The sequence below is a fragment of the Triticum aestivum genome, chromosome 1A, assembly GCF_018294505.1.
Source record: "Triticum aestivum cultivar Chinese Spring chromosome 1A, IWGSC CS RefSeq v2.1, whole genome shotgun sequence".
NCBI lineage: Eukaryota > Viridiplantae > Streptophyta > Magnoliopsida > Poales > Poaceae > Triticum > Triticum aestivum.
The window spans coordinates 400,338,838-400,353,469 of NC_057794.1; the positions used below are offsets into that span (position 1 = coordinate 400,338,838).

General features: G+C 44.0%; 1 protein-coding gene across 2 annotated transcripts; it reads right to left on the reverse strand.

The window, feature by feature from the left end:
• Window positions 1-3,225: 3,225 nt before the first annotated feature.
• Window positions 3,226-7,984, reverse strand: LOC123052974 (DNA primase small subunit). 2 transcript variants are annotated; one of them, XM_044476343.1, is made up of 17 exons: window positions 7,788-7,984; window positions 7,496-7,649; window positions 6,630-6,680; window positions 6,376-6,551; window positions 6,198-6,275; window positions 5,990-6,101; window positions 5,763-5,847; window positions 5,638-5,689; window positions 5,496-5,557; window positions 5,289-5,404; window positions 5,081-5,202; window positions 4,832-4,900; window positions 4,683-4,740; window positions 4,305-4,378; window positions 4,160-4,208; window positions 3,934-4,013; window positions 3,226-3,679 (listed from the first exon to the last, which is right to left on the reverse strand). In XM_044476343.1, the coding sequence occupies exons 2-17, from the start codon at window positions 7,602-7,604 to the stop codon at window positions 3,617-3,619; spliced, it is 1,356 nt and encodes a 451-aa protein (XP_044332278.1). In that variant the 5' UTR covers window positions 7,605-7,649; window positions 7,788-7,984; the 3' UTR covers window positions 3,226-3,616. The 2 variants fall into 2 exon arrangements, with proteins under 2 accessions (XP_044332278.1, XP_044332286.1); XM_044476351.1 differs by having other exon boundaries at window positions 7,496-7,634; window positions 7,788-7,950.
• Window positions 7,985-14,632: the final 6,648 nt, after the last annotated feature.

The following is a 14,632-nucleotide window of genomic DNA, read 5'->3' on the forward strand; positions in this document are numbered from 1 at the left end:
ATGTCGTCATCGAGCACCACTGGTCACATCCTCTCTACTGCAATTCTTTTGGTGGTTTATATTCGGTGTTCTTTGTCCTCGACAGGTATCTATTTGCATACTATGAGTGTTTATCTTCCAAGTTGTTTATCTCAACCAATACAATGTCGTGTAGTATATACATGTTTTTCTTTGTGTTTCTACTGGTTGTGTTGTAGGTGATTTGTTTCTATGTTTCTATGGTCATCGATTATTTATCTACTGCTACCTTGTCATTCTCTTCAGCATTATTTTGATTAGTACTTCCCGGTGGATTTGCATGTTTCTTTTTGAAATAATTTTGTTTTAGAAATAGTTTTATTTCGTAGAACTGCATCTGTTTAGTTCTCCGTTGTGTTGTGCTAGGAGTATTTAAGTTTCGAAAGAAATTTTAAATCTCCAATTCACCCATCCCCTCTGGTCGATATACTCCGGTCCTACAGGGGTGACTATCCGGGCCCAAGGAGGGTCTACCAATGGCACATCCGAGATGTAAAACCACTCCTCCTGCCAGTTTTTTATGGTGTCGATGAAGTCCCCCACCCAGCGCCCTGGATCTTGCTGATTGAGGCGCCCCCGCACTTGCACACCTCCGAGTCGTTGTTCTAGGGCTTGACAGTGAAGAACTTCACCAGAGCCCAAATTTGGGCTCGCGACATAGGATAGCTTCACAGAAAGTTATGAAGCACAAGATGTGGAGGATGGGGTTTGGGGCAAGATGGTGGAACTGAAGGCCGTAGAAATGGAGGTTGTCATGGAGGAAGGGGTGAATTGGTAATCACAAACTATGTAGGAGATGGGAGACGAAACATACCCGCTTGCCTATACATGGCCGGGGCACCCTAACAGAGTAAAAACCGTCGTCCCTGGCGATGGAAGCAAAGCGAGCAGGAGCGATCTCCGGTGTTAGCAGATAACCTGCCGAGGACAACTGGTCCGGTGTCATCGTGTTGGTCCTCCACCTCCCCCTTGTTTGGGGGGCGATTCATGGCTCTCCCGGTGTCTTCTTGTTGGCCTTGGGGGGTTTCCCCGCCTGGGTTTGGCTACCCTCTCCGGTCATGGTCAAAAAAGCGGTGGAGAAAGAACGGGCGAAAGTTCTTGAGCTCGGGCGCGTGAAGAATGCTTGGGCGCAAGAACTCGAAGATGAAGACGAAGATTAGGGAGAATGAGAGCATAACTTGGCTCCTCCTCGCCCCTGGCCTTTTATGGGCGGAGTAATACGCGAAGCGTCGGAGGGATAAATATGTCGCGTGGCAGTAACTCCTGCATTTTCCCATATGTCATGTGTCAATCACACGGGGATTGAGGAGGCGGTTTATTAATCATCGTATCGAGGCGCACAATTGCTTTCTTGATAAGACGTGACAATGGTTGGGGCCTTAGGCTGGTCATAGTAGGGAGTAACTTATACTAGTGTCATGCATATGACACTAGTCTAAGTTACTACCTCCATAGTGCAAAGTATCTTAGTAGTAGTGTCATAGATTGTTTCATTTATTGCCTTATAGACTCATTTCACCTCGGGAAACGCTATGTAACAGTAACATATTATGTTACTCCAAGCACCTCTCTCCTCATTAAATACTTGGCACATAAGCAAAATTGTCTTGGGGTGTGTTAAGTTACTACCTAAGTTACCCCCACTATGGCTAGCCTTACACACGTCTGCATGTTATGTTGACCATCGAGACGTAAGCACCTCAGAACCGCGTGGGCTGATGGATGGGATCGGTCTAAGGCTAGTCATAGTGGGAGTAACTTAGCAAGTAACATAGCGCACTCCGAGAAATTTTTGCTTATGTAACATGTAGTTAATGAGAAGTGGTAACATAATATGTTACTGTAACATAGCGCTTTCCAAGACAAGATGAGTCTACGAGCTAATTAATGAAGTCCTCTATGACACTACTACTGTGTTACTACCTCCGTCTCGGTGAATAAGTCATTCGCGTAGTTCTAAGTCGACGATTTAATTATCTAAATATGTATTATATGTGACAAAAAATATATATTTAGAAACTACATCCGTGTAGAAATCCAGTGATATACTTTTCATGACATATAACACATATTTAATTCCTTAAATCGATGACCTAGAACTACGCAAATGACTTATTCACCTAGACGGAGGTAGTACTTTGCACTATGAAGGTAGTAAATTAGACTAGTGTCATATGCATGACACTAGTATAAGTTACTCCCCACTATGACCAGCCTAAGCTGGTGGCGTGAGGTTGGATCCTCATGACACGCCAAGCATGGGAATACTTGATGACTAATTGATGCGTAGGAATATTTCCATCGTCCGGAGACGCACAGAAATAATGAAGGTGGGCATGAAACACCTCACATACAATTAAGCGTTCAAGAAATTGGATACGGAAGAACTCGTTCAACCAATTCTCAAGACCGGCGACTGAAGATGAAGAACATCAGACCATCTCAAAAAATTGAGGAGTGTTCCAGGCTTGAAAACCAGTTCATGGGCTACTGATGATGTCCCGGATAGGGGGGCTCTCACCACATCGTCTCTCAGATAAGTGGGCCGGGCCGGGGACCCTTATGTCGGTTCAACAGAGGGGCACGTCGAGGTGGCCCATGGCGTATAAAAGGAAGGCTCCTCAAGACATCACGTATACTTCAAAGATATTAGAAGTCGTCTAGAACACATTCTCCTTCTCTCCTTGTACGTAACCGACTAGGATGTGACAAGGTAGGGCACATGGGACAAATGAGGGGACACCGACACTGTCCGCAGACGGGTTAGAGCATCTACAATCAGACTGGGCAAATTCACGCTCCTCCCTCCAGGCGATGTTCTCCATCTTGCAAGTGATGATGGTCAGGACCCCATGAAGTCAGCTGAAGCAGCAACCATGGCAGCAATGGGGGAAGGGGTACTTGACTTCGACATCTAATTTGGCTAAATCGGATGATAGACAAGGACGATAAGACAAACAGGGAGCAAAGTTGGAGGTGGACACTGGCTTATATGCATGGAAGGGAGGACAGGCACGAGAAAAGGGCAATCAATTTGGTGGACTTGGTCAATTTGGAGGCAAAAACCATCCAAGCGCCCCCAAATCACGCTTGGGCTGGCTTTGAATGTCTGATTCGATGACCAATTTTGTGACTGGGTTATCCGGTGTTTGGGGAGGAAGGGTCAGGTTGTAGATGCTCTATTTTAAAACACGAGCATCCTCTGTCTTAAGTCAAAGACCTCATGGCACATATGGTGTCGCATAACAAGAATAGCTGATACAATGTACTCCCTCTATAAACTAATATAAGACCTTTTACGTCATTATACTAGTTTACAGAGGGAGTATTAGTCAGTAATATGCTTGCAATAGCGCAGCACCATTGTTCGTCAAAGTTTAACAGCTTCAAACATAGACACCACGCAAGAACAAGCTGCTAACAATGCATTCGAGCCTGAGCTTGTGAGCCACAGCGGTAGCTGAACAGTTACACGTTCGCCGGTAGAGCAACAAATAGGATGAATGACCTGTGCCCTAGATGAACTCGGGGAGTAGGCACCTCTCGGAAAAGAAGGCTGCCCATGCGAGAGGCCCTGTCTCTGTTGTACATGGAGCTTTTACCAGCTCAAGGTATTCTTGGACTGTTGAAGCTTTGCACTATAAGCGGTTTCCAGTTCCTCCTGCAAAATTACATGGCAAAAGCTGGCATTCAGCAAATAGAAATAGGTGGCCTCATGAACATGTATATAGGAAAATACATTAAAATCCACAACATCAAATATATTTCACAATGAATCTAATGAAACTAATTTGGTGTTGTAGATGTTGGTATAATTCTGAGTAGATTTGGTCAAACTTAAAGATGTTTGACTCGGGACAAACCTAGGACTTCAAATATTTTGGAAAGGAGGGAGTAGCAGCAGAGAACGCATACCTTGCAAGCTTTCAGCATCGGTTGAAGAAAGGACGTTCTGAAAAATCTGATGTACTTTTCAAGGGATGTTCTCTCCCAATCTGCAATTCAAAGCAGGATTGTGAGAGGGGGGGGGGGGGGGGGGGTGCAAAATAGGCTGTATGGTACGAGAAGATGTCATTTGCAAGTTCTACAATGATGCACCTTAACACAAACCCGGATAGGTACAAGTTTTTTAGTCACTTACCGTTCTCAGAATCAATCTGCATACCAGCCGCATTGAGCTCTCCTAACAGCTGGCCATGCATGGTAGTTTCAGCAAGTCAGGACACATCATGACGCATCAACAGGCACACATACTATATGTTTATGCTTCGCTCTATACAAGATACCTGTGATAAAGTTGGAACAGCTGTAGGATCAAAATCTTCACAATTGTTGGGATCGATTGGAACGCAAACACGCCCTGGGGAAACAATGAAACAACTGTTAGAAGTGGTGAGGTGACAAAATTATCATTCAGACAGTTGTACAAAGAAAGAGCGCAGTTTTTATAATCAAATCATAGTTGAGTCCTCCAAAAGCAAGCAAAGTGAAAGCATAATTGTAGGTATTAAGTGGATGCATACATTTTAAAAGTGTGCATCTTTCATGGAACAGACAAAATAGAACTTCCAATGGACAAAAAGCTCCATGCTGCCTTCTTCATGCATGCAAATTCACACCATATTACATTTAACTAAAATCAGAAACATATTCAGGTTTTCTACCTGTCTTTGGGTGTATGCAGAAGGGGGCCTTCAGTAAATGATTCATGTGCTTTGACACCTGATATACAACAACAGTTTGATTAATAGGCAGAAAATACATCAATATTTCCCTTGCTGCGAACATGCGTCGGTGATAATTTTGCTTTTACCTCCATGTCAAGTCTAGGATACGTGTACGAGAAGACAATCTCTTCTACACATCTGCGAAGCCCCTGCGTCTGAGATGTAGAAATAATAGTCAGTGTAAGCTGAATTATAAGATGTATTTGTAATTTAAAAATCAGAGTGAATAACTGCACACAACATCCTGATGAAAACTCAAGAAAAAATATATACCAATTAATAACTGGCACATATGCAATAGAAGTGAATAGGACTGCAGGCGATTAAACATTAACCTTGTGCTTTCCTGACTGCAAGGTCGTCTTTAACTGCTCCCATCTTGCTGCATTCACATCTTCTTTTGAGATGGAGGATCGTCTATTTCCTTGACATTTATCATGGAGCTCACTAGCAACATCTAGAAAACAAGCCCTCTCAGGATGGTGTAAAACACATTTCATACTTTATGAACAAGAAATGGTCAATATAAGTTTTATTTCTTACTTTCGTCTGGAATAAGTTCGAGTATCTTCTGGCACCTCTCCTCGGATGCAAATAGTTGTTGGCTATGTAACAGCTTGTCTTCAAAGAAGCATTTCAGAACATCGGTGTATGACCGTCTGCAGAAGCATAAAGTTTCAGTATAACCAATTTGTACATCACAATTCATACTAACACAACATGCAAGTAGAGAGATGGTTTAGAGCATACGCAAGGAAAGGGTGAAGGACAGGCCCAGTCAACGAAACTTTCTTCAGTGAATTCTCGCCACCCTAAGAAAGAGTAATACAGGGCAACAAATTTCAGAAAGATGGCTCAGGGGTTTCTGGAGTTATGAATTAACAAATACCACCTTATACACACGGAAGTAGTCAGCAATTGCAGACCTTTGTTCATTGCTTAACCTGACAGAAATATAAAGATGAGTTTGACGATCACCAAACAAAGGAAACAAAGAAAAGGTTCTCTTAAACATACTTTCTTGCTCTACTATCACAAACCCAGCAATGGACACCACGGCGACCACTATATACCCACAATATGTGATTGAAACCAAAATCACCTGCAAAAACATACTTTCAACAGTTATTACAGTGAAGCAAACCAAGACAGTTAAAGATTCTGCAACTCAGTTAAGTGTCCAGAATCTTCATAGCATCATGTGAATGCAGTGTGTAAAGTAGTTGCATAACAAAATAACATGCCTCTAAGCGAAGTATCCAGGATTTTGATGACAATGGTCATTAATGGCCAGCAGTCCAGACAGGTGTCAGCTCCAGAGCAGCAGTAGCGAACATCATCATAATCAGATATATCCTGGGAGTATGGACAATGTTCACACTTAGCAACAGTTGCACAAAGATAACAGGACGCGCGCTCATAAGGAGGAAAATAACATGGCATGTTTCTTACTATATCAAAAATAAGTTCCCTTTCCACTGGTACGAAGACATTGTTACCAGACTGGGCGTAGGCATGTCGCTTTGCAGGCTACAAAAAAAATATTTTTATTGGGCAATAGCACACAGCGCATAATATAGAAAATAAATCAAGAGAAACAATTGAAATGTTTAATGATGCTATATCATACATCTACGCTGTAGACAGGTCCAATATCAATCTTGAAAGGGCACTTCTCCTTGATAGAAGTCTCCAGTTCAGCTGCAGTATCAAAGGACTGAAACCGCAGATAGATGTCATTCTCCAGTGTAAACGAAAGCTCCCGACGCCCAATGTATGACTGATCACATCCAGGATGCTTTGCATCTACAGAAAACAGTATCCAGTTAACAAAGAGCAGGACAGTTAGCATCTGACTGAAGCAGTGAAGGTATGATCACATACCATTTCCGTATGCGAGCCACTTGAAGAAATCACCATATGGGAAGAGCTTTCCTGCAATTGTGATATAATCATCAGCACTATATGGTTTGTAAGATTATTTTTAGTTAACAAGCATTTTATCTATAGTGGGGCAAAAGAGACTGAGTTTCTAAGCACAAGCCAAAAAAATTGTGAGGGAGCAAGCACAAGAAATTGGTAGGAAAGAACTTTTAGAGCTGAGAATTTTTAGCAAGTTGCTTCCACATTTTGAGGCATAAGGACATAACAATAGCAGTACGATCGTGCGTTAAATAATTGTCACTGGAAGAAAGAGTATTCCATTTGGTCTGGTCTTGCCCTGTTTCCTATCAAATGATGGGATTTAGTTTGCCCAAACAGAGGGCACATACTGCATCTATCGACAGGTTCTTCGTAGACCAAAAGATCAATCGGCAGGTGGCCTTCCAAATGAGAATTGCAGCTGTTGCATCTTTCAGCATTTGAAGAGTTGGAAACGACCTTTGAAGGTTATTAAACAAGAGCAGACCGAAGTTGTCTACAGTTCGAGAAGTATGCCAATCAGCTCACGGACTGGGTTTCTCTTTTATTTAGTGTTTTCTTGTTTAATAACCTTGACTTTGAGCTTCTATGCAGTAGGAAAGTCTCCTAATGTTTTTCTTTAGATTAGAAAAAACTTGAAATATCCACACAACTGGAAAATAAGTGCATCAAAACTAAACCTTTGCGTGAAATCTCACACCATGCTTCTGGTATTTTGTAACTAACGCGGTACAAGGAATGCAGATCTACCTCCCATTTCAGCTTATTTTCCCAAACCATCCCACAAATTGGGATCTAGGATGGAATAAATCACTTGGGCACTTTACCGTAGTAGATTCGGAGGTAATCGGCGTTGAAGCCGTCCGGGACCGCGGCGGCGACTTCTTGCCGCTGCTGCGCATCAATCTCCATGGCCTCAACCCTCTCATCCCCCATTTCAGATGAGGACTAGATCGATCTTGCGCGCTGAAGAAGAATAACCTAGTCAAAGAATGAATGGATGTATTAGATTGGCCGGGTAGAGGAGGACGAGAGGCGAGATGGGGGGAGAATAGGCGCGGCACAAGGGGAGACGGAGGAGGGGAGGCCAGAGGGAGGAGATTGGACAGCTGAAATCACCTGCGTCGTCGTCGCCTTCGCCGCCGCCGCCGAGGGATTCGCCTGCCACTGGCCTCTCGCGTATATTTCTTTCGCTCGGTGGAAATGACGCGCGGCGAGGTAGGGAAGGGCTACGGCGGCGCGCGGCAGGGAGTAGGGAGAGGTGGCGGGAAAAGGGACGCGGTTTGGCGCCAAGAGGCTGCCATCAGTGTGTATTTATGGGAATTGGGAATTTCGGTATTTGGATGGCCGACGCGAGCCCACCGGACCGGGAAGAGCAGCCTATCGCCCATCCAGGCTTGTGGCTGATCCGAGCCCATATATATTTAAAGGACTTAGATTCATGTAAAAAAATCACTTTCCCTCAAAAAAATTGTAAAAAAAAATCACTAGTTAAGATCATTCTTTGTAAGGTCACTCTCACCTTCCCACGTTGCGACATGTGCGTCACTTGTCGCAACCTGAAAGTTTTTTTCCAGATCCGTTTATTCAAAGGACTGTGATATTTGGCACATGTGTGCCATATAAGCAAAACTGTCACACCTCTATTTGTTTCACTTTAAAGTACCACACGATCCCTCTTCCTTCGACCCCGCTTTCTCCTGAATGACCCTGCAGACTCGCCCGAGAAACCTGCTTCTCTCGCACATCTCGCGCGCCCACCTCTGAGAAAACTGCGACTTCTTCACGTCTACCACATGATAAAAAAAATATTGCACATGTGGGATTCGAACCCACACCTCCTTGGCACCAAAGCGCGCCACCACAACAACCCCACCCTTAGGTATTTGTTGCTCAAACTAAAGAAACTAATCGTTTTGATCCCTTTTTTTACAATTGTGTTACTACAAAAATGTACAGAAAATTATCACGATTTTCCCTCAGGACAAAGTTATCATGGTATTCGCATGCAAGTTATCAGGCCTGTGTTGTGTAAGTTGCCGTGCTATTTACATAGAACTTACCAGGTATTATGTTTCAACAACTACACCCCTTTCAAAGTTACCACTGTGTTATAAGGTCTTCGATGTGTAAAATACTGTGATACTTACACATAAGTTATCAAAGTATGTGTACATCAACCTCGTCCTTGGTCAAAGTTACCATGGGGGATTGTACAAGAGTTACCAGGTCTACAGTTAGTATATTATCATGGTACTTACACCTAAAAACCTGGGTGTGTTTCGGTAACTTTTTCCATATGTCAAAAATTACCACGATGTTTTTGTGTAACTTATCACGCCTATAGCGTGGCAAAGTGGGCCATTTTTCTAGGCCAACCCACGAGCACATGTGCATCCTCATGACACTAAACATTATGTGGCTTTTCTATGGCACATCATGTGTTGTGTTCACCTAAGAGGCCCCGCGAGGCGAGTGTATGTTTTTAACAACTTGTTTTCTTTTGGTAAAAAGTTACCATCATGTTTATATTGTAAGTTATCGGTTATGTGGTGCTTATATTATCATGTTATTCACGTAAAAATTATCGGGGATGTTTTGAACAACTTTTCCCCGGGACAAAAGGTTATCATGGTGATTCTAGGTAACCTATCAAGCCCGTAGTGCTTAAAATATCATGCTATTTACATAAAAATTATCAGGGATATGTTTCAGCTATTTACACAAAATTTATCAGGGGTATGTTTCAGCAAATTTTCTCCCCACGGGTCAAAAACTTATCATGGTGTTTAGTTATCGCGGTGCATATGTTTTCATGCTATTTACACATAAAAATACCAGGGAAGGGAGGTATAGTACCGTGCTATTTACACCGAAGATACCGGAGTATCTTAAAAAAATCTTCCCTATGGTCAAAGTTACCATGGTGTTTCTATCTTAGTTATCAGATGTGCGCTGCGTATATTATCATCTATTTACACATAAATTATCTGGTATCTTTTCACATTTTTCTTCCCCAATGGTTAAAGTTACCATGATGTTTGTATCTAAATTATCAGGTCTATGCGTGAATGTTATCATGCTATTTACAGAAATTACCGGGGGCTGGGGTTCAACAAATTTCTTTCCAATGATCAAAGTTACCATGATGCTTTCACCAAAGTTATCACGCCTTCAATGCTTATGACCATGCTACTTACACATAATGTATTGCGTGGTATACAGAAATTATCATGTTGGTGGTGCGTCATTTATCGTGGTGGTGATGGAGAATTTACCACGGGAAAAGTTTATGTGTCAGGTTTGATAGGTGAAACAAAAGTTTTTCAGTGCTAAAATATTAAAGGCAAAACATGTCAAAAACAGTATTTTTCTTAGCTTGTTTAACAATGAGTGTCATAGGGGAGATGGTTAGCTCCCTTCGTTGATTATTTGCAGACCAGAGATCAAATCCCAATTCAAGCATTATTTTTGCCTAAAAATCTGAAAGGCACATGGGGTCGTAACTGGTGATTGAAAGGAAGGAAATTAGGAGGGCGAGAAAGGAAGGAGATCAGGAGGACGTGCGGGAAAGGAAGGAGATCGGGAGGTGTGCGGAAAAAGAAAGAGATCACGATGACGTGCGGGAAAGGAAAGAGATCGGGATGGCGATGCGTGTGGCAGTTTTGCAATCTGCCACACGGTTGCCACTTACATATTTCGTTATTCAAAATGTTTTATCTCTTACACCGTGCATCCAAATCTCGGATCATTCTCATCGTTATATTCCCCACGTGAGGATTTTCAAAAATAGTTCCCATGTTGATACATTTTGATGAACTTCTCTTTTTAAAAAACAGGACAAAAAAACAGATGAAAAAATCAAGTTTTTTTCTCCTTTTCAAAGGGCATTTGTGAGAGGCATGGTCGTGCCTCTTGCAGAAGCAAAAAAACAAGTATATTTTTTCCGTTTCTGAGAAGCACAATCATGCCTCTCGTGGAAGCAAATCCGTGAAACGCATTTTTTTGTTTTCAAAAGGCACGGCCGAGCTCTCACGAAAGCAAATCCGTGCCTCTCACGAAAGGAAAAAAATCGTTTTTCCCGTTTCCGAGAGACATGTCCGTGTGTCTTGCAGAAGAAAATACGTGTCTCTCACGGAAGAAAAAAAATAGAGAAAATGTGTTTACATTATACTCCTCTGAAAATCCATGCCTCCTGTGAATGCAGCGGCGCCTCTCGCGGAAGCAAAAGAAACACATTTTTTCATGCAAATAAATTGAAACTAAATTGTGTCCAAAAGCTAAAAAAGACAAATGGAAAACCCAAAAATAAAAAAAAACCATCTTAAAGGCCGAAAACGTGTGCGAAAAAAATATAAAAACAACATCCAGAGGGAGCGCCCAGAGCACGACACATGGCGGCTGTTGAGGCCAAGTGGCGCGCACTAAGCTCTGCTCACCCCGGGTGACCCTTGGGGAGGCTCCCACGAGCGCTCCTTCCTTAGTTGCTCCCAAAAAAGGACTTGGTTATGACTGGGATTAAAACTTATAACTCGCGAGCTAAACGAGTGGCTCGTGACTCGTTTTAAATCGACTTGAACTCGGTTACTGATAATCAAGCCGAGTTTTAATGTGATATTGTTTACGCAACATGTCAAAGTAGTCGATCAATGAGTACTCGTTAAGCTCGATGAAAATCAGCTCATCTCAACCATCTTCCTAAGCGGTTGCCCAATACCCTCAAAGCACCGCTTTCGGCGCCTGATTCCATTCTTGCCCTAGAGAGTAGCGACATCGACGCTCTCAATTCTTCTTCCGGGCTCATCCCCCCTCCCCCCACACACACCATACTTTTTATACATACATATTACAACAATTTGTTTACATTATACTCCTCTGAAAACTTTTATACGACGTTTTAGGTCACTAAATGAAACGCCCAAGATGCGGCTATATCTCCCACGTGTCGAGGCACGACTTAGAAGCATAACCGCATGTTGGTTTTGTCGCAAGAAGGGTCATCTTCACACAATCCCATGTAATGCACAAGAAAGGGATAAATAGTTGGCTTACAATCGCCACGTCACACAATGATCAAACAATTCATACATTATTCATAATACACACATAGTCCGACTATGGACAAATCCAAATGAAAAGAAGATAACCCCAACTGCTAAATCCCGATCGTCCCAACTGGGCACCACTACTGATCATCCGGAAAAGACATGTAGTAATGACCAAGGTTCTCGTCGAACTCCCACTTGAGTTAGGTAGCATCACCTTCACTGATATTATCGGCACCTGCAACTGTTTTGGTAGTATCCGTGAGTCACGAGGACTCGGCAATCTCAAAACCCACGAGATCAAGACTATTTAAGCTTATGGGTAGGATGTGGTTATGAGATGGAGTTGCAGCAAGCGCTAAGCAAATATGGTGGCTAACATTGAATATAAGAGTAAGAAGAGAAACTACGCAACTGTCGTGAACTAGAAGCGATCAAGAAGTGATCCTGAACTACTTACGTTCAAACATAACCCAACCGTGGTCACTTCTCGAACACCGCCGAAAAGAGACCATCATGGCTACACATGCGGTTGATGCCTTTTAATTAAGTCAAGTGTCAAGTTCTCTACAACCGGATATTAACAAATTCCCATCTGCCACGTAACCGCGGGCACAGCTCTCGAAAATTTATGCCCTGTAGGGGTGTCCCAACTTAGCCCATCACAAGCTCTCACGATCAACGAAGGATATTCCTTCTCCTGGAATAACCCGATCAGACTCGGAATCCCGGTTACAAGACATTTCGACAATGGTAAAACAAGACCAGCAAGACCGCCCGACGTGCCGACAAATCCCGATAGGAGTCGCACGTATCTCGTTCTCAGGGCACACCGGATGGGCCAGACGTCGGGTTGGCTGAGACCCTGGTTGCCCAGGGGGCGCCGGACATCGCCCAGGTTGGACCAGCACTTAGAGGAATACTGGCCCGGGGGTTGAATTAAGTGTTGGGGATCGCAGCAGAAATTTAAAATTTTCTACGCATCACCAAGATCAATCTATGGAGTAATCTAGCAACGAGGGGAAGGAGAGTGCATCTACATACCCTTGTAGATCGCTAAGCGGAAGCGTTGCAAGAACATGGATGAAGGAGTCGTACTCGTAGCGATTCAGATCGCGGTTGATTCCGATCTAAGCGCCGAACAACGGCGCCTCCGTGTTCAACACACGTGCAGCCCGATGACGTCTCCTACGCCTTGATCAGGCAAGGGGAGAAGGAGAGGTTGGGGAAGACTCTGTCCAGCAGCAGCACGACGGCGTGGTGGTGGTGGAGGAGCGCGGAACTCCAGCAGGGCTTCGCCAAGCACTACGAGAGACGAGGAGGGAGAATGGTAGGGCTGCGCCAAGTGGGAGATGATCTCATGTGTGTTGCAACCCCCAATACCTCAAGTATATATAGGGGGAGGGGAGGGGCTGCGCCCCCATCTAGGGTTCCCTCCCTAGGGGTGGCGGCAGCCCCAAAACCCATCTAGGGTTGCAGCCAAGGGGGGAGAGAGGGGGGCGCACCTAGGGTGGGCCTTAAGGCCCATCTGGACCTAGGGTTTGCCCTCTCCCACTCTCCCTTGCACCTTGGGCCTTGGTGGGGGGCGCACCAGCCCACCTGGGGCTGATCCCCTCCCACACTTGGCCCACGCAGCCTTCTAGGGCTGGTGGCCCCACCTGGTGGACCCCCGGGACCCTCCCGGTGGTCCTGGTACGTTACCGATAGCACCCGAAACTTTTCCGGTGACCAAAATGGGACTTCCCATATATAAATCTTTACCTCCGGACCATTCCGGAACTCCTCGTGATGTCCGGGATCTCATCTGGGACTCCAAACAACATTCGGTAACCGCGTACATACTTTCCCTATAACCCTAGCGTCATCGAACCTTAAGTGTGTAGACCCTACGGGCTCGGGAGTCATGCAGACATGGCCGAGACAACTCTCCGGTCAATAACCAACAGTGGGATCTGGATACCCATATTGGCTCCCACATGCTCCACGATGATCTCATTGGGTGAACCACGATGTCAAGGATTCAATCAATCCCGTATACAATTCCCTTTGTCTATCGGTACGATACTTGCCCGAGATTCGATCGTCGGTATCCCGATACCTTGTTCAATCTCGTTACCGGCAAGTCTCTTTACTCGTTCCGTAACACATCATCCCGTGATCAACTCCTTGGTCACATTGTGCACATTATGATGATGTCCTACCGAGTGGGCCCAGAGATACCTCTCCGTTACACGGAGTGACAAATCCCAGTCTCGATTCGTGCCAACCCAACAGACACTTTCGGAGATACCCGTAGTGCACCTTTATAGCCACCCAGTTACGTTGTGACGTTTGGCACACCCAAAGCACTCCTACGGTATCCGGGAGTTGCACAATCTCATGGTCTAAGGAAATGATACTTGACATTAGAAAAGCTTTAGCATACGAACTACACGATCTTGTGCTAGGCTTAGGATTGGGTCTTGTCCATCACATCATTCTCCTAATGATGTGATCCCGTTATCAACGACATCCAATGTCCATGGTCAGGAAACCGTAACCATCTATTGATCAACGAGCTAGTCAACTAGAGGCTTACTAGGGACATGGTGTTGTCTATGTATCCACACATGTATCTGAGTTTCCTATCAATACAATTCTAGCATGGATAATAAACGATTATCATGAACAATGAAATATAATAATAATAACTAATTTATTATTGCCTCTAGGGCATATTTCCAACAGTCTCCCACTTGCACTAGAGTCAATAATCTAGTTCACATCGCCATGTGATTAACACTCACAGGTCACATCGCCATGTGACCAACATCCAAAGAGTTTACTAGACTCAATAATCTAGTTCACATCACTATGTGATTAACACTCAATGAGTTCTGGGTTTGATCATGTTATGCTTGTGAGAGAGGTTGTAGTCAA